We start from the raw sequence: 17,658 nt of genomic DNA, 5'->3' as shown, positions 1-17,658 counted from the left end.
AGGAAAGCAAGTGACTTGTCCAAAAGTCTCACAGTCAGAAGGCAATAGAATGAGGTGTTCCAACTCAGACTCCGGAGTCTGACCTCTTAACTCCTGGGGTCTCTTTGTCTGTGAGACAAATCCCTAATCCTGTCTTCTGACTCATCACTTCTCAGCCCTTGGGAGCTTTGGTTCAGTGACTGCATACAGTCCCCTCAGTCTTCCTACTTCTTCCCTTCTGGGCCCTTCATATTATTATTCAAACAAGCTGTCACTCGGGTCAAAAAAAAAAAACAGCTTTCTCCATTTCTCTCTTGACTCACATCTTCACTCTCCAGCTGTCTATGGAATACCTTCACGTGAAAGGCTTACAGCCATCCTAAGCTAGATACAAACCCCAAACTGAACCAGCTTGATTACTCACTCTACTTTCCCACCAGAACAGTATTCTCATGGTCTTTCCTTCTCAGCAAATGACACTACCATCCATCTTCTTAAGCCAGAAATTTGGGCATCATCCTTGCCACCTCCCTCTTCCTCTTCCGCTTATACTCAGTCACAAGTCTTGTTGATTCTAGGAAATCTCTCCTCTGCCCATGTAACTCTGTCTCCACTGCCTCTGCCCTAATGCTGGTCACCATCCTTTTTCACCCAGATGACAAACCACAGCCTCTCACTAGTCTCTACTTCTAGCCGATCCTGCCCCATCCCCAGCCAGTCTGATCTCAGCACTCCACACACTAACCTCAGTGGTTTCTTAAACCCAAACCATACAGGCATCTGTCAAGTTTCAAGCCCTTCAATGTTCTTCTGGGCCTCAAGATGCAATCCAATCTCTCTCTCAAGGTGTCGGGCCTCCTAGTGATCTGCCTCTGTTTATTCTCCAGCTTCATCGTTCATCATTACTTCCTCTTGGCACCCTCTCCCACCACCCCCAAGGATGTCCCCTTTCCATACTTCTGCCACACAGAGTGACTTTCAGGTCCCTAAATTAGTTCTCCTCTTGACTGGGCCTTTTCACCGTCTGTCTCCTCTGTGTAGGATATGAACACACCACACTCCACCCACCAGATCTAATTCCTCTCTGGCCTTGGGGGCTCAGCTTGCTCTTCCTCAGCCCCTCCTTCTCTCCCATGTTCAGGATAAGTTCCCAAGGACCCAGTGCCTTCCTCACCACAGCATTTAGCATCAGGGTCCCCGGCGGTTGGCACACCCGCCTGCCCCCGGCAGACTGTGAGCCCGTGAAGATGGGGACCTGTTGATATGGCTCATGGCTGCAGCCCAGCACCCAGCACCCTGTGTCTGCCTCGTAGTCTGTATTAGGTGTTTGCAGAATGAACAAGAGGGAGCTGGAGGCTTGAATTTAGATCCGCAGGCTTTTTTTTTTTCCCTTTGGAGCTCATTTCTCTTCTGTTCCCATGCTCCCTTTGGTGAGCACTGTGGAAACACTTTTTCTAATGAATCAGATGTACATTTAGAGAGTCACAAATATGGAATTACAGGTTCATGATTCTAGAACCAATTTCCTCATTTTGAGTGGCAAGAAAGCTGAAGTCCCCAAGGTGACATGGTCTGTCAGTAGCAGGCTCATTGTAGCTGTAAAACTGGGACTTGGCTTCAGATTTCTTTTTCTTTAAGATTTATTTATTTAATTTTTTTAAGCTGTGGTGGGTCTTCATTGCCACGCATGGGCTTTCTCTAGTTGTGGAGCTTTAGGGTTTTAGGCTTCAGTAGTTGCAGTGCATGGGCTCAGTAGTTGCAGCTCTTGGGCTCTAGAGTGCTGGTTCAGTTGTTGTGATTTACAGGTTTAGCTGCTCCAAGGCATGTGGGACCTTCCCAGACCAGGAATCAAACCAATGTCCCTTGCATTGCAAGGCAGATTCTTAACCACTGGACCACCAGGGAAAGCCCTCAGATTTCTTGATTCCAGTATTCCCGTGCTCTCTCTCCTACCATGCTGTGACTGATTAAAGACAAATATGAGTTCTGTGATACTCTTCCCAACGACAGGTGGAGTCTCTATCCCCCTCCCTTGAATCCAGGTAGGCTCCGTGCTTAGACGGATAAAATACAACCAAAGAGATATACTGGGCAGAGCCCACACTGGACATGAGAGATCCTGCCAAAAAATGTATTAAAAATTTCAAGATTGCAAAAGCAGAGCATCAAACTAAGCACAGGGTCCCGTGTGACTGCGTGGGTCAGAAGCCGTGAAGCTGGTCCTCCTGTTAGTTTCTGGGACCTTGGAGACTGGCAACGGCTTCCTGTTTCTGTCTCTTGAAGACTCAGTCAAGCCAGCTGCCACCTAAGCAATCAAATACCTTGAGATCACCACACTGTGAGAAGCCCAAGCCACACAGAGAGGCCTGGTGGCTGAGATGCCATGTCAAGAGAAAGGCCAAGCAACACCCAGGCAGCCAACATGTGGGTGTAAAAGCTAGCTTTGTAGCACACCTTCCAGCTCCCAACCCACAAAGTGAAAATGATGACAGAAACAAAATGTTGCTTTTAGGTCACTGTTTGGGGATAGTTTGTTACCTGACAACGCATAATGGAAAAACATACTATTTCTAGTGTTTTTCAAAATGTCAGTGAAAAGGTGTCTCTTAAAACACAAAACTTTTGTTTGTATAAAATGTTGCCATTCTGGGGTCCCCAAATTACATGCTAAATATATGCATATGCATATTACAAACATATGAGTGTCACTTTGGTGATTTCAAGATGCAAAAACGCATCTCACACTAGGGACATATACTGTTTTGGCATCAGCCTTAACCAAACTTTTTTAAAATATGTGAGTTCAGAATACTTCCCTTGACCCTGAGGAATACTTCTCTATCATTGCACTTATAACACTGTATGTGTGTCTACCTCCCAGTTCATATCAGTGTTTTTCAAACTGCAGATGCAACCTATTAGTGGGTCATGACATTCATTTTTAAAATGCATTTTATTATAAAAAAAAACACAAGCATTAATCGCACACAAGCATTAAATCAAGAAACTTGCAAGGGTATGTGTGTGGCCACTGGACTAGACTATGAGATCCCTCAGGCAGCATCCACGTGTCACTTATTCACCACTGTAACCCCAGCAGCTGGCACACTCTTTGGCACAGGTAGATGTTCTATAAATATTTGTTAAATGAATGAAGGTTATTCTTCACTGTTCCTATTTGGAGATGAACATCCTCACCTTCTTGGGACTATTTACTGTTTTCTTAGCACTGGGCTCCAGACTTCAACTTTCTCCCTAAGTTAACGAGTCTTATAGCAGCTTATTTTTTATCCATTCACTTTCAGTTTTCGGTTTCCACCTGAATGTCTACACCAGTGTCAGCTTTCTGTTATTTCCTGCTGAAACAGATATTGTCCATCCCCTCCCCAATCTGGTCAAAAAATAAAAGAGGAAGGAGGGGGGCATGGAGGGAGGACAGAAACAAGGAAGAATGGATGGAAGGAAGGAACGAAAAAGAAAAAAAAGGAAAAAATATTGGTTATAGGTTTATACCAGGAGGGGCTTCTGCCTGCAATGAGGGAGACCCGGGTTCAATCCCTGGGTTGGGAAGATCCCCTGGAGAAGGGAATGGCTACCCACTCCAGTATCTTGCCTGAAGAATCCCACGGACAGAGGAGCCTGGCGGGCTACAGTTCATGAAATCACAAAGAGTAGGATATAACTGAGCAACTAACACTAACTAACTTACACCAGAAACTCTCAAACATGATTGCTACTATTTACTAAGTCCTGGCAATAGACTAGACACTTTGGACATGCCATCTCATGTAATTCTCACAGCAAGTCTGTGGCACAGTATTATTTACTTCTATTTTACACATGCTCAGGGAGCTTAAGTAACTCCCCTAAAGTAGTGAATGAAAGGTACATGATATAAACCCAGACCTGCCCAGCTGCAATGGGCAGAAAGTTCTGTGAGCTTTCCCTGTCACTCTGCAGTCTCCATGCAATTAACCAAAGCACAACCCAGAGGGCTGTGAAAAAACAGCAAACAGTACATTTCCTCTGCCAACAAATGGGGAACCAACTCAAGTAGTCACTGCCTTAAGGTAGTTGTTTATGATGTAAACATCATTGGTGGAGCTCGACAGCCTTTGGTGATTTATAAACATACCAGGGACTCACTCGCCCATCAGCATGTCTCCTTGAGTGCTCTAAAATGCATGCTTAATCAATCAACTCCACCCCTAGGTTTAGGTGTATAGTCGGTCATTTTATTTTAAAATCAATGGTCTATTTTCAAATAGTTTTAGGTTTACAGAAAAGTTGCAAAAATATGACAGAAAGTTCCTATATACCTTGCATTCAGTTTCCCCTACAGTTATTTTCTTTTTTAAACATTTTTTATTTCAGTGACTTCCTTGGCAGTCCAGTGGTTAAGACTCCATGCTTCCACTGCAGGGGGCTCAGGTTTGATCTCTGGACCGGGAACTAAGATCCTGCATGCTGTACAACGTGACCAAAAATTAGGCAAAAAATTTTTATTACAACCACAATAATGAATTGATAACAGAAAAAGGTTACCTCTACCTTTTGCTGTTTGGAACCCACCCAAATAAGTGACTCAGAGAACGCTCAGAAAGAGGTGTCAGGATGTGTGTAAGGCAGCTACAAAGCCTTCTGCAGAACAAGCAGCTCCAGATAAGAACCTGGAACTCATCCCTGAGTTTCTGGAGAGAGGAAACATTAGACTCTAGCTTGAACTCCTTCCAACCCAAACTGAAGAATTTGGTTGCAGGTCAAAAGGGTATGTCTTTTTCAAATCTCACAGCTCAGAGGTTTATCTAATATGTTTCAAGATTATCCCTGGTGTCCTTAATATGTCATCTTTCCCACGTCTCAGTATTCTTGGAAGCCTCTGAAAATACCCACAGAAAAGAGCAAACTTAAACAATCTGGGTGGTGGTGACACAACTGGACTCACCCTGTGAAAATTCATCAAGGTACACACTTAGGGAAAGGGCACTTTTCTGTGTATATGTTGTATTTCAAGAAAAAATTTTTTTTAATGGCCTGTAATTCCAGTATTGATAGTAGTGGGAATTTTGGTGTTTTGTTAAGGGGAGAGAGTTGTTAACTTTGAAACTTTCTTTTTCTTTGCTTCTAGAAAATGCCTCTGGCCTGGCCTGTGGCCATTTCTCTCACTCAAAGATAGGCATCTTTGTCTTTATGAAACATTTCTAAAACATCTGTATTATCAGCTCTGCTGGAATCTAAATTATTCAAATTGGTCTGGAAAACACAGTTCCATTTAGGATCAGGGTGAGACACGAGTCCTGTCCTGCTGCTTCTAGGCAGCTGCAGGTGGCCTTGTCAGTGACCAGAATCAAGGGCAGGCGTCGGCCCCGCAGTGTGGTACAAGGTACCCCAACAGTGGGTGAGTGCTGGGAAGTTCTCACCTTTCCCTACTAGCTATGCCTGAGCTTTCATGATGTGCCTGAGTCTCCAATTTTTTCCCTAGCACCTTAAACCGCAGTTGCCTAGCTACCATGCATGCACGTGCACACACCACCACTGGCCTCTTTGTGAACCTGGGTGAGGCCTTCCCCAACTCCCCAGGCAAGTCATTTGTCCTTCACTCCTTGTAAACACACGTCAAGGCATACATTTTGTACTGCTCTTGCTCCTGTGTGTGTCCCTCTCCTCATTCATTCAACAAAATTTATTGAATGCCCGCTTTCCTCACTCGACAAATCTATCTATTGGGCAGCTCTGTTATGCCAGATGCTGGCACATAAAAGCAATCAGCAATGAGCAAGACTGACCCTATCCTTGTAGAGCTCAGTCAAGTGAGGGAGACAGACATCAATTAACTAACCACATATAGACCTTTACAGTTACAATCGGGACGGAAACTCATGGGGTGATTAAAGAGGTACTAAGCAGCAGGACCTGACTAGATTGAGGGGAGAGGGGCAGTGAGGGAAGGTCACTGCCTGAAGGCGCAAAGTAGCTTGAGACCTGAAGGATGAATGGGAGTTCACCGGGTGAAGGGGGAGAATGTTCCAAGCCAAGGGAGTAACAGTGGGAAGGCTGAGGGTGGGTGGAGCTGTGCTTTGAGAGACCCAGAGGCCAGTGCGGCTTGATCCAGCTTTGTGAGTGAAGAGAGGGTGGGCGCCACCCCTACTCCTTTGGGGCCATGTTAAGAGTGAGATTTATCCTGAGAGTAGTGTGAAGGGTTGGAGGGGGAGTGGTGAGCCCAGCACATCTGTCTCAAGAAGCTGACTCTGGCTGGCTGCAGTGCTATTAAACCATGGTTTCTCAACTTCGGCACTATTGACATCTTCAGCCAGATAACTGTTGTGGGCTTCCCAGATGGTGAAGTGGTAAAGAGTCCGCCTGCCAATGTAGGAGACGCAGTTCGATCCCTGGGTGGGGAAGATCCCCTGGAGAAGGAAATGGCAACCCACTCCAGTCCAGTATTCTTGCCTGGAAAATTCCACGGACTGAGGAGCCTGGCAAGCTACAGTTCATGGGGTCCAAAGAGTCAGACACGACTGAATGTGCATGCATACACACACACACACACACACACACACTTCTCTGTTGTAGAGGACTGTCCTATGGATGTAAGAATGTTTAGCAACATGTGTGCGTGCTAAGTCACCTCAGTCGCGTCGACTCTGCAGAATCCTTGCCTAAACATCCTCTAGCTGCCACTGCCATCTCCCCTCCCCCCATTTTTTGCAACCAAATATGTCTCCAGACAGTGCCAAATGTCCCCTGGCGGGGGGAAAGTTGCTCCCAATAAAGAAAGATAGATTCGTTTTCTCTGAGGGTTTGCCACCTTCCCTTCCTGCATTCCTAGATGGGCATATGTGACATGCACAGGCACAGACTCACGGCATGCTCTCTTGACTGCAATACCCAGCAGGTCATACTTGCCTCTGGCTCCTCAAATACTCAACATTTAGGGCTTCATGTTTGCTTCTCTGGGCTAAAATATCCTCAGGGAAGTGTAAATGGTTAATATTTCACCCTGTTCTTTCCAAGAAAAATCTATTCCCTGTTCAACCTGGTTCTCACTGACATTCCTGCTGAGAGCAGTCACCTGCCATGATAAGTTACTCAAACTGTTAGTGGCTGTTAGCATAAATGAGAATTGTGTAACTTTTTTTTTTAACCCTGGCCACCACAATAAAAACGTCAAGTCCCAACCACTGGACTGCCAGGGAATTTGCTTTTTTTTTTTTTTTTTAATTTTTTTTTGTTTGAGAACTGTTTCACCTTTCTTCATCTCTAAAATGGGAGGGTTATCAGGTAGAACTGATCCTTTACAGATATTATCACTCAATCCTTAAAGTGCAAGTTGCTCAGTCGTGTCCAGCTCTTTGCGACTCCATGGACTTTACAGTCCATGAAATTCTGCAGGCCAGAATACTGGAGTGGGTAGCCTATCCCTTCTCCAGCTGATCTCTGGTTCAGGAGAAGAGCTGGGATTCAACTGGAGGCAAGTGTAAGGCCCAGGATTTTAGCTCTTAAGTCACCCTATTCCTTTCTTTCCAAATCCTCGAGGGATTACTCTACTCCAAATGCAAATCCTGGAAATAGAAGGGAACGGGTATCTATCTAAATGCTGATATTGAGCATCAATTCCACACCAGCTCTGCCTGATGCCCCCATGCCAACCTGCCCCTTCCCACTATCTTCAGTCCCTGTGTCTTACTTTTGCTTTATCCAGGCTTCCCAGGTGAATCAGTGGTAAAGAATCCACCTGCTAAACAGGAGACATGGGTTTGATCTCTGGGTCAGGAAGATCCCCTGGAGTAGGGAATGACAACCCACTGCAGTATTCTTGCCTGGGAAATCCCATGGACAGAGAAGCCTGGTGGGCTACAGTTCATGGGGTCCCAAAAAAGTCAGACTGAGTGACTGAGCATGAGTACAGCCCACATCAAAACTTTTAATTCTGCTCACTCCCCTTTCTTCTCCCTTTTCCTAGTCATTGAATCAACTGCTTCTGTGCATTAACTTCATCCTCAAAGCCCTCTGAGGGAGGTCCATTGGCCCCATGTTGACCCTCAGATGACACTGAGGCTCACAGCTGGTGCACCAACAGAACTGGAATGCAGACTCTGCAGTCCTGTTCCTCTGGACTGCCAGCTCTTGGCCACGACTCTCCTGATGCCTACTTCTTAGTAGGCCATCACAGGATGGGCAGCATCACCACAGGGCTGACTGTCTTTCAAAAGCTGATCTTACACTGCACCTCTTAAAAGCTCCTATTCCTCCTTTCAGGAAGTAAGGGATCTAGTCCATAGAGAGAACAAATACTGAGAGCCTGGCACTGCAGTCCATGGGGTTGCAGAGTCTGGTACGACTTATCGACTAACAAGGCAATGTGGAGCCATTGGATCCATGACCTGTCCAACCCCAGGCTCAAAAGAACCCCCTTTTACACGGCCAACCAACCTGCCCCAATGTCTATCATTTTCTCTTTCAATTTTAACCCTTCTTTGTAAGGTCTGTAGAGAAAGCTCCTTCTGCCATGTGACCTTAGCTTTTTCATAAACTCCCTGGGCTCAGGAACTCCCACCTACTCTGAATGGTGAGGCTGAGGTATCCCTAAGACTCCAAATGGTTAGGAATTTCCATCACATGACTGTCAATTGTTATCAAGTCCCTCTGCCTTGCTGTTCAGTGGCAGCTGTCTTTGAATATAAAGCAAAGACTGATGCAGTAAGAGGCAATATTTGAAATCTGGGACTCATAAACTAGAAAATGTGCTTCCAAGATCTGTTGGTAGCTCCCACGTTCCTAGGCTGGTTATTTGGCAGCCACTGTAAAAACTTCTGGTGAGCACAGTGGTCCTTGTGGTCATGTGCCTCCTAGTGTGGTTACAAGTCAGGGAACCCTTGGCTGTGTATGGCCACTACCCTCACTTGCTGCACTGACAGCTCCTGTCACTTGCTTTCTTGGCTTGCTCCACCACAGGCTGTACAAACTGGGTAGGTAGATAACACCAAACAGGATCCCCCTTGCCCTGCTGCAGTCCCAACCTAACTCCACAGGTAACTACGGCATTTTGGCTCCCTCCAGTGATTAAAGAATCTACCCGCCAATGCAGGAGACGTGGGTTTGAGCCTTGGGTGGGGAAGATCCCCTGGAGTGGGAAATGGCAACCCTCTCTATTATTCTTGCCTGCAAAATCCCATGGACAGAGGCACCTGGGGTCCAAAGAGTCGGACACAACTGAGTGAGCACTCATCTTTCCCAGACATTAGCTATGGCCCGTGTATTGGCCTATTACTAACCTAAAATACATTTCTCTACCCACCCACTGGTTAATCCCAAGTACCTAGGAATAATGCCTGGTAGGTAAACTTGAATTTATTAAATGTCAAAAATATTTGATTTTTTCAACCATTTAAAAATGCATAACTTCAGTTCACAGACCATACAAAAATAGGCAGGAGACCAGTTTGCCAATCCCTGGTTCACATCATAGAACAGCATATAAATATGCTTTTTATGGGACTTTCCTGGCAGCCAAGTGGGTTCAATCCCTGGTTGGGGAACTAAGATCCTGCATGTCTTGTGGCAAGGCACCCTCCCCGCAGTGTACTTTAAAAAGGTGCTGCCTTCAGGTACAAGGATGACACATATGTGTACTTCCTTTAACAGTAGGTGTAAGAGCTGCTAGTTATAGGGAACAATAAGACAACAAAATTTTAAAAAGCCAGTTCCTAATTTACTAGCTGTACACAAGTACCTGGTAGCTAGAGAACATTTCTATAATTGGACAGCCCCGTGTCCTATCTGACAAAAGTATTTATTCAGTACGTCATCACAAACCATATAATACAATTACAGTTCCAATGTTCATATTTATTACTGAGTCTCAGATTGATAGTGAGGAAATAAGAAACATCAGGAGCCAAGCATTATAGTAGTGATGTTCTCACTGATTTGGCTGCTTAAAAAAAGGTCTTAACATGTGTGCCACTTTTTATGTGAGGCTTCTTATAGACCCAGCTTGGTTCTTCTCCAATGTCTTCTCTTGGAGTTGTACCTACACAGAAGGAAACAGCAAGTTACAAAGGCAGTCTGACCTCAAATTAGTTGCTCTTACTCACCATAAACTTTGCCTTAAAAGTACCATAAAAAAATCTTTGAAAGCAAAGGGTTCCATTTTCCCTTCTTTAGCAAGTTTGGAGTTCTTTTTGGAGAGTAAAAAATGATTTGCTAGATGTGTTAAATAACTAGTCAAATCAATTTTTTACCTCTCAAAATGACTCCAGGCTAAGGAAAACACACTCGTTCTTTACTGGGAGTAAGTAGTCGAGAAGCTCACTTACTTTTGATTGAATAGACCTGGAGCAGACCCAGACGGAGATATTTAACCCCAACTACTAAACCAGATCAAATCAGTCACTCTACATAATGGGTTACATGTACATAAAAGCTCTCGCATAATGTTAATACATTAACATCCTCAGTCACTTCAAAGGCCATCAACTGTTCATGTCAATCCGTCATGGTTTTACCCCCATAAATGGCAAAATCAAGAAACGATCAACAGATTTTCTTTCAGCAGGATAATGTCAATACTTCCACAAAAGAAAGCATTGTAATTGCAACCTGCTTTCACTGCATTTTAAAAGACCAGCATCTGATAACTGCAGGTACCCTCTACTGAGATACACACTGAGCTTTACATACATTTCTTTCATTTCTCACAACTACAAAGGCAGGTCCTACCATCACTGGATGGGATACAATAAACCAAAGGTTGCAATTAATTGGCCTATAAAGCTACAGTGGGTGGCGATTTCCACATGTCTAACTGGCTAAATGAACGAAGGAAATGGGCCTTCAGTTTTAGCCCTGACAATTCACATCTCAACCTTGGTCTTCACATCAGCAAACGAATCCACTTCTATTTGCCATACAACCAAATCAGACTAGCTTCACAATCTCACACTCCTGAGCTTCAGTGTTTATCTTGGCAAGGACTCACTTGCTAGGCCCACCCTACAGTGTCACCTTAAAAATGCTTTGAAAATACTTTGATTGACAGGCATGCAGGAGAGTCTTAGATCTAGCTTTGTCTAGAGTTAACCTAGATGACCTTAGAGGTCCTTTGGAGAAATTCTAGTAATGTCTTTCTCCTAAAACCATCAGCTCAATTCTGCAGGGGAAAGCAAATCTTTCAATCTTCAGAAAAGATAAACACTTTCTGGTCTTCCCACTGGGATGTGTAATGAGAGAGCCACCTTATGTTCTGGCTCAGAGGGAAAGCAACCAGGAAATTTACAAATATTGGAGAAGTGTCTGCCCCTAAGCCCAGCTGTGGGCTGGCTGCTGTTCAGAAACCCAGAAGCACATTTTAAAAAAAGACAAAAAGAATTTCAGAATGGTGGCACAAGATGAATTAAACTGCATATAACTTTCAACTGTGCACCCAAAGTAATCCTAAATTTAACAAAACACATGGGTAGGGGAGTGTGTCCTTACCTGATCTTATTGCCAGTTTTCATTCGAATCCATTGAGGAATGGGACGATTCTGCTTTTGTTTCTTGGCCAGGAATCGCTTGATCCTGAAAGTCTTGTGAGAAGACTGGGAAGGAAATGCAATCAATTTAAGAGCAATACCAGAGCTTATTCAAATGATACAAAATTAGGAACTCTCTAAATCCAACAAATATTCAAATGCTTAACATATGACCCAAACCCTCTCAATGCTAAACCCATCACCGCCCCTTGCTTTGTTCCTCACTTCTCCAGAGGCAGATACAAGGCTAGGGTGTGTTCCAGTCTTCCCTGCTGTCACCCTAGGACTGAGAGGACCACAATCGCTGAAGACTGGGACTAGAGCACATGGTTTTCATGAACAACAACTTGCAAGTCAACCAGTCTCAGTGCACTGTTTTGTACACCAGGATACTGGGAATCCCCTGGCGGGCCAGTGGTTAGGGGATCTGTGCTTACACTGCAGGGGGCCAGCTTCGATCCCTGGTCGGGGAACTAAGAACCCAAGCCACGCGGTGCGTTCAAAAAGCATCTTACACGAAGTTCCTGGCATTTGGCAGATCTGTTCCAGCTCACCGACCATCTTGGTATTAAATCTAACTCTATTTAAAATGTCACTTTCCCAAATTCCCGCTGTTTTTTGGCTTTCATAAAGAACTTGTGTCATCTAGTGTTAGTCGCTCAGTCGTGTCCGACTCTTTGCAACCCCATGGACTGCAGCCCACTAGGCTCCTCTGTACATGAGATTTTCCAAGCAAGGATACTGGAGTGGGTTGCCATTTCCTTCTCCATGGGTCATCTAATCCAATCCCAAACACCTCCCTCCCCGGTGTGCAGTCGAGTCCAGAGAAATGGCCTGAGTGGTGGTTTAAAGTCTGACCACACTCCTCTCTCCCAGCTCACAGCAGCAACTGTAAATTTCTGTTAATAAAACCGTAAAACACCAGATACTGATCCTTTCCACACTTAAAAGCATATGCAGTTAAAATTTTCCAGGATACTATCACAGGAAAAACCCAGTGACTATCCGCACGCAGCTAGCATTTTACGAAGAACGCCCGAATGACACACAGATTCACACCACATCACCCCTTGTTCCATGAGTTTAAACAGGGTAACGTTTAAGTCGGAGAAGGCAATGGCACCCCACTCCAGTACTCTTGCCTGGAAAATCCCATGGACGGAGGAGCCTGGTGGGCTGCAGTCCATGGGGTCACAAAGAGTCGGACACTACTGAGTGACTTACACTTTCAGTTTCACACACACGCTCTGGGGAAAATGGGAATCCCGGCCCGCCTGAGTAGCTGCCTGCAACAGAGAGCGCCTTCTCGGACCTTGCGGGGCCGGCACAGCCCGCCCCTCGCTAAGTGCTAGCTCGCTCGCTTCCCGCCAGGCCCTCGGGCTGGAGCCGAGGCCAAACTCCCATCTCCCCTGGAAAAGGCCTTAAAATGGGTCCCGCACCTCGACACAGCCCGCGGCGCCAGGGAGCGAGCAGAGATCTCAGGTCTCGGAAAGCCTCCCTGGAACCGATGGTAACGGATGGACTTACCATGGTGAGGAGAGAACTCAACCACGCATAGGATGGCGGAGAAGAGAAAAGAGGAGGAAGTGAGCGGAAGGACGTGCTTAGAAGGCGCCGCCGGGGGCGGGGCTTGGGGAGGTCACGCTGTGCGCCAACCAACGCCCCCTGGCGGTCCCTCTCTGCGCACGCTCCCGTTAGACCGTGGGAAATAGCGCTCGTTCATGCGAAATGGAATTTGCTTTGCTTCAGTTCCGTAACTGGGTTCCTCGGGAGCCTGTTAGTGTGCCAGGGGCATCTTGTGTCATGGGTGAGGCAGACGGTCCGTGATAAATGCCAAGGCAGAAACCCTTCCGAAGGCGGGAGGAGCAAGGGGGCGGAGCTATCTCCAAAGAGGGGGGCGGAGCTATCTCCAAAGAGGGCGGGAGAGACGTCGTGTTCCAGCGCAAGGGACTTCGGTCCTCGACTAGGGAGGGAGCACACGAAGGGATGGGGGCGGGGAACGCCCAGCCAGGGAGGGCCAGCGGGATTTGCACCCACACCTGCTTCTCTGCGGGGCTACCCTGGTGGTTAAATGGCAAAGAACCCGCCTGCCAATACAGGAGATGAGGGTTTGATCCCTGCGTGGGGAAGATCCCTTGGAGAAGGAAATGACAACCCACTCCAGTATTCTTGCCTGGAAAATCCCATGGACAGAGGAGCCTGGCAGGCTGCAGTCCCTGGGGTCGCACGGAGTCGTGTTAGCGACTAAACAACAGTTCTTTCTTGGCAGTTGCTTCTCATATCGCGGGGTTTGTCCTGCGAGATGGGAAGGTACAGTGGTGTTGGCAATGGGGCTTTAGTCTAGACAAGAAGCTACCAAGCAAGGTTTTTGTTTGTTTGTTTCCCTTCCAGTTTTATTGAGATATAATTGACATATAGCCTTGTACAACCAATCAATGTTTTACACTAGGCAGGCTACTTACCGCTGCATGATCACGGCCCCAATCAAGGTTCTAAACTGAGAAAGTTCTGGACAAAACATTTCCTTGATTGCTAGAAAGCTCAGACTGAATTTGTAACTCACCTTTGGCAAAATGTATAGGAATTAGTGGCACACGTTTTGAATGTTAATGTTCCCCCTTTTCTTCTTTTTATTCTCCCCATTTAAAAACAAAGACCTCTATCTTTTCAATCACTTCAAGCATTTTTACAGTAATAGATTTAGGTAAGGATTTTTAACCTGGAGTCCACAAGTGTTAGTCACTCAGTCATGTCTGACTCTTTGTGACCCTGTGGACGGTAGCCTGCTAGGCGCCTCTGTCCATGGGATTCTCCAGGCAAGAATACTGGAATGGGTTGCCATTCCTTCCTCTAGTGGATCTTCCCTACCCAGGGATCAAACCTGGGTCTACTGCATTGCAGGCAGATTCTTTACCATCTGAGCCACCAGGAAAGGGTCAATGTATAGGATTCACAGGGTTCATGAATGTGGATGGAAATTTAAAAAATCACAACTTCATTTTCATCAAACTCTGAAGTGTAGCGCATTATTTACAAATGTATGCAACAAATTACAGTGACATTGGCAGTACCTGTGACTTGGTCACCAATAGCAATCAAAGATAGTTTCATATCACACTGCAGTTGATGCAGATGTCTCAAAATGTCACTTATATGCTCATCACTTTGAAATTATAGTAGCTATTAGACCCACAAGAATTCTGTTAATCCTGTATATTGCTATAGTACACATTTATTTTAGGAAATATTTTGATAGCTCTATTGCAGAATGATTGGTTTTCTTTGTCATCCAATGTGCTTTGTTTTATGCATTTAAAAATATTGTGAAAATAAATCCATAAACTTCATCAGACTGCCAAATGGTTCCATGGCACAAAACTTGTTACGAATCCCTGGACTGGGGTATAGTGACAGATGATAGAACAAACAAACTAGGTAAGAGGCTTTGGAAATAGTCTAAACAAGAAGTGATGGTGGCACAAAGTACTAGGGTAGTCCCTATGACATTGAATAAGAAGAACCAGATCAGGGGACTTCCCTGATGGTCCAGTGGTTAAGAATCCACCTTCCAATGCAGGGGACGTGGGTTCCATCCCTGGCGGGGAACTGGGATTCCATGTACAGAGGGGCAACTGAGCCTGTGCACCACAACTAGAGAGCCCCCTTCACGGCAACTACTGAGCCTGCAAGCTATAGAGCCCATACTCCATGACAAGAGAAGCCCTGAGTGCTGCAACTGGAGAAAGCCCAAGTTCCGAATCAAAGAGCCTGGGGGTGGTAATGAAGACCCAGTGCAGCCACAAAGAAGAAGTAACAAGATCAAAAGATGATTCTGACATAACATTAATAGGACTTGGTCCCAGGTCTCTGCCTTGGGCCATGGGATGCTGGTGCCTTAAATCTAGAGAGGGAATACAGAAACCGTAGAAAGCTTGAGCCCAATTTAGTAATTACTGGGATCGAGCAGTGTGGCTTGCTGGATCTTAGTTCCCTGACCAGGGATTGAACCTATGCCCCCTGCAGTGGAACCATACAGTCCTAACGACTGGGCCACCAGGAAATTCCCAAATAATTATGGGTCTTTTTTAAAATTTTATTTATTATTTATTTTTGGCCGTACTGGGTCTTTGTTGCTGCACAGGCTTTTCTCTAGTTGTGGAGAGTGGGGACTCCTCTCTAGTTGCAGTGTGCCGGCCTCTCATTTCAGTGGCTTCTCTTGTTGTGGAGCATGGGCTCTAGAGCGCTTGGGCTTCAGTAGTTGTGGCTCATGAGCTCAGTAGTTGCAGCTCATGGGCTTTAGAACACAGGCTCAATAGTTTTGTCACACAGGCTTGGTTGCCCCATGGCTTGTGGAATCTTACCGGATCGGGGATTGAACCCGTGTCTCTTGCATTGGCAGGTGGATTCTTTACCACTGAGCCCCCAGGGAAACCCTAATTACACTTTTTTAACAGCAAAAGTTTAGTTACTTTAATCCCACTTCATGTTTAGGTTCAGACCCTCATCCAAATTTACATTTGATTCAAGTGAGACCTCAGGCTTCTTACCTTGGATTTTTATTATTTATTTAAGAGCCAGTATTTATTTTTGGTGGCTAGAAGGAGCAACAGATAAGCCTTTATTAGATGAATTTTCATCGTCATCATCATCATCATAACTACCATTTCCTCAGGTTTAGAGTGTGACTGACACTGTGCTAAGAGCTTATATAAATCATCCTTTTAATTCTTACAGCTTCATAGGGCACTTGTTCTGCCTGGTTTTCCTTCTACCTTGCATGCCACCCTTTCTGAGTTTCTTTTGCTGATTCTTCCTTATCTCACTTCCTTATCTCTCTCTCTCTTTTTTTTTTTAACATTGTAGAGCCCTGAGGTTCAGATTTGGACTTCTTCTCTTTTCTATATACACTCTCTCCTTTGGTGACCTCACCCAATATCATGGCTCTAAATACTCTCTTGGACTTCTTCCCTGGAAGTCCAGTGGTAAAGACTCTGCGCTTCCAATGCAGGGGGCATGGGTTCAATCCCTGGTCAGGTAACTGGGATCCCACATGCCGCATAGTGCAGCCAAAAAATAAAAAGGAGTTGGTGGTTTCTGGTAGATCGTGGAGAGGAAGGCAGGAAGGAGAGACATTAAAGATGCAGGGAAACCCAGGTTTAATAGTGTAGGGGTCTCAGTGGACACATTGGGGAGGCTGAAGAGCATCAGGAAAGAAATTTGCTTTGAAAAGGACACCAGTCATTTCCCAAGTTAGGAGGGAAGAAAGATGGATGAAGAGAAAATTTGTTTTTGTAAATTTAATTTTGTTTTTTAATCATGTAAATATTTTCCATGGTACCACTTACATCCTATATGGCCCTACATTTCCTCTCGTAGATGTTTCTCCAACAGAAAGGTGGACAAATACGCATCAAGAAGTATGTACTGGGACTTCCCTGGTGGTCCAGTGGTTAACACTCTGTGTTCCCAATGCAGGGAGCACAGGTTCAATCCCTGGTCAGGGAACTAAGGTTCCACATGTCATAGGGTGTGGCTTTAAAAAGTAAATATATATTTTTTTAATTTGAAAAAAGGCATGTACTAAATTGTTTATAGCAAAATTATTTCTAACAACCCAAAACAGGAAACTATCTATCTTCAACTGAACATGTAAAGTGTGATATATTTACCAAGGGCTATTGTAGGAGAAGGCAATGGCACCCCACTCCAGTACTCTTGCCTGGAAAATCCCATGGACAGAGGAGCCTGGTAGGCTGCAGTCCATGGAGTCGCTAAGAGTCGGACACGACTGAGCGACCTCACTTTCATGCATTGGAGAAGGAAATGGCAACCCACTCCAGTATTCTTGCCTCGAGAATCCCAGGGACGGCGGAGCCTGATGGGCTGCTGTCTGTGGGGTCGCACAGAGTCGGACACGACTGAAGCAACTTAGCAGCAGCAGCATTGTACAGCAGCAGTTTTCAAAGTGTGATCCAGGGAACTCTGGGAGATCCTCAAGACCCTTTCAAAGGGCCTGCAGAGTCAAAGTATTTTTATAATAATACAAAGAATCCATCTGCTTCTTTTACTCTTGTCCTCTCACGAGTGTACCGTGGGGTTTCAGAGACTTGGTTCAGTTCAGTTCAGTTCAGTTGCTCAATTGTGTCTGACTCTTTGCAACCCC

At 45.4% G+C, this 17,658-nt stretch overlaps 1 protein-coding gene and 1 non-coding gene across 2 annotated transcripts; both read right to left on the bottom strand.

The window, feature by feature from the left end:
• Positions 1-9,310: 9,310 nt before the first annotated feature.
• RPL39 (ribosomal protein L39) lies at positions 9,311-13,075 on the bottom strand. The gene is made up of 3 exons (XM_081566590.1): positions 13,023-13,075; positions 11,458-11,561; positions 9,311-10,012 (listed from the first exon to the last, which is right to left on the bottom strand). Exons 1-3 carry the CDS (start codon positions 13,023-13,025, stop codon positions 9,964-9,966), a joined length of 156 nt encoding a protein of 51 aa, XP_081422716.1. The 5' UTR covers positions 13,026-13,075; the 3' UTR covers positions 9,311-9,963.
• On the bottom strand, positions 10,457-10,588 carry LOC145537289 (small nucleolar RNA SNORA69). The gene has a single exon (XR_014076313.1). It is a non-coding gene; the product is annotated as a small nucleolar RNA SNORA69 (small nucleolar RNA).
• Positions 13,076-17,658: the final 4,583 nt, after the last annotated feature.

Source organism: Giraffa tippelskirchi, chromosome X (genome assembly GCF_054371585.1).
Source record: "Giraffa tippelskirchi isolate mGirTip1 chromosome X, T2T-mGirTip1v1.2.pri, whole genome shotgun sequence".
NCBI lineage: Eukaryota > Metazoa > Chordata > Mammalia > Artiodactyla > Giraffidae > Giraffa > Giraffa tippelskirchi.
Note: the sequence above shows the minus strand (reverse complement) of the source record. Positions and strands in the feature narration are given on the sequence as shown.

Bases quoted from the DNA above. Each gene is read 5' to 3' on its own strand.
- RPL39 (XM_081566590.1), bottom strand. The intron at 10,013-11,457 runs GTAAGGACACAC...CCTTCTGTGTAG, and splicing joins AAAACTGGCAATAAGATCAG to GTACAACTCCAAGAGAAGAC.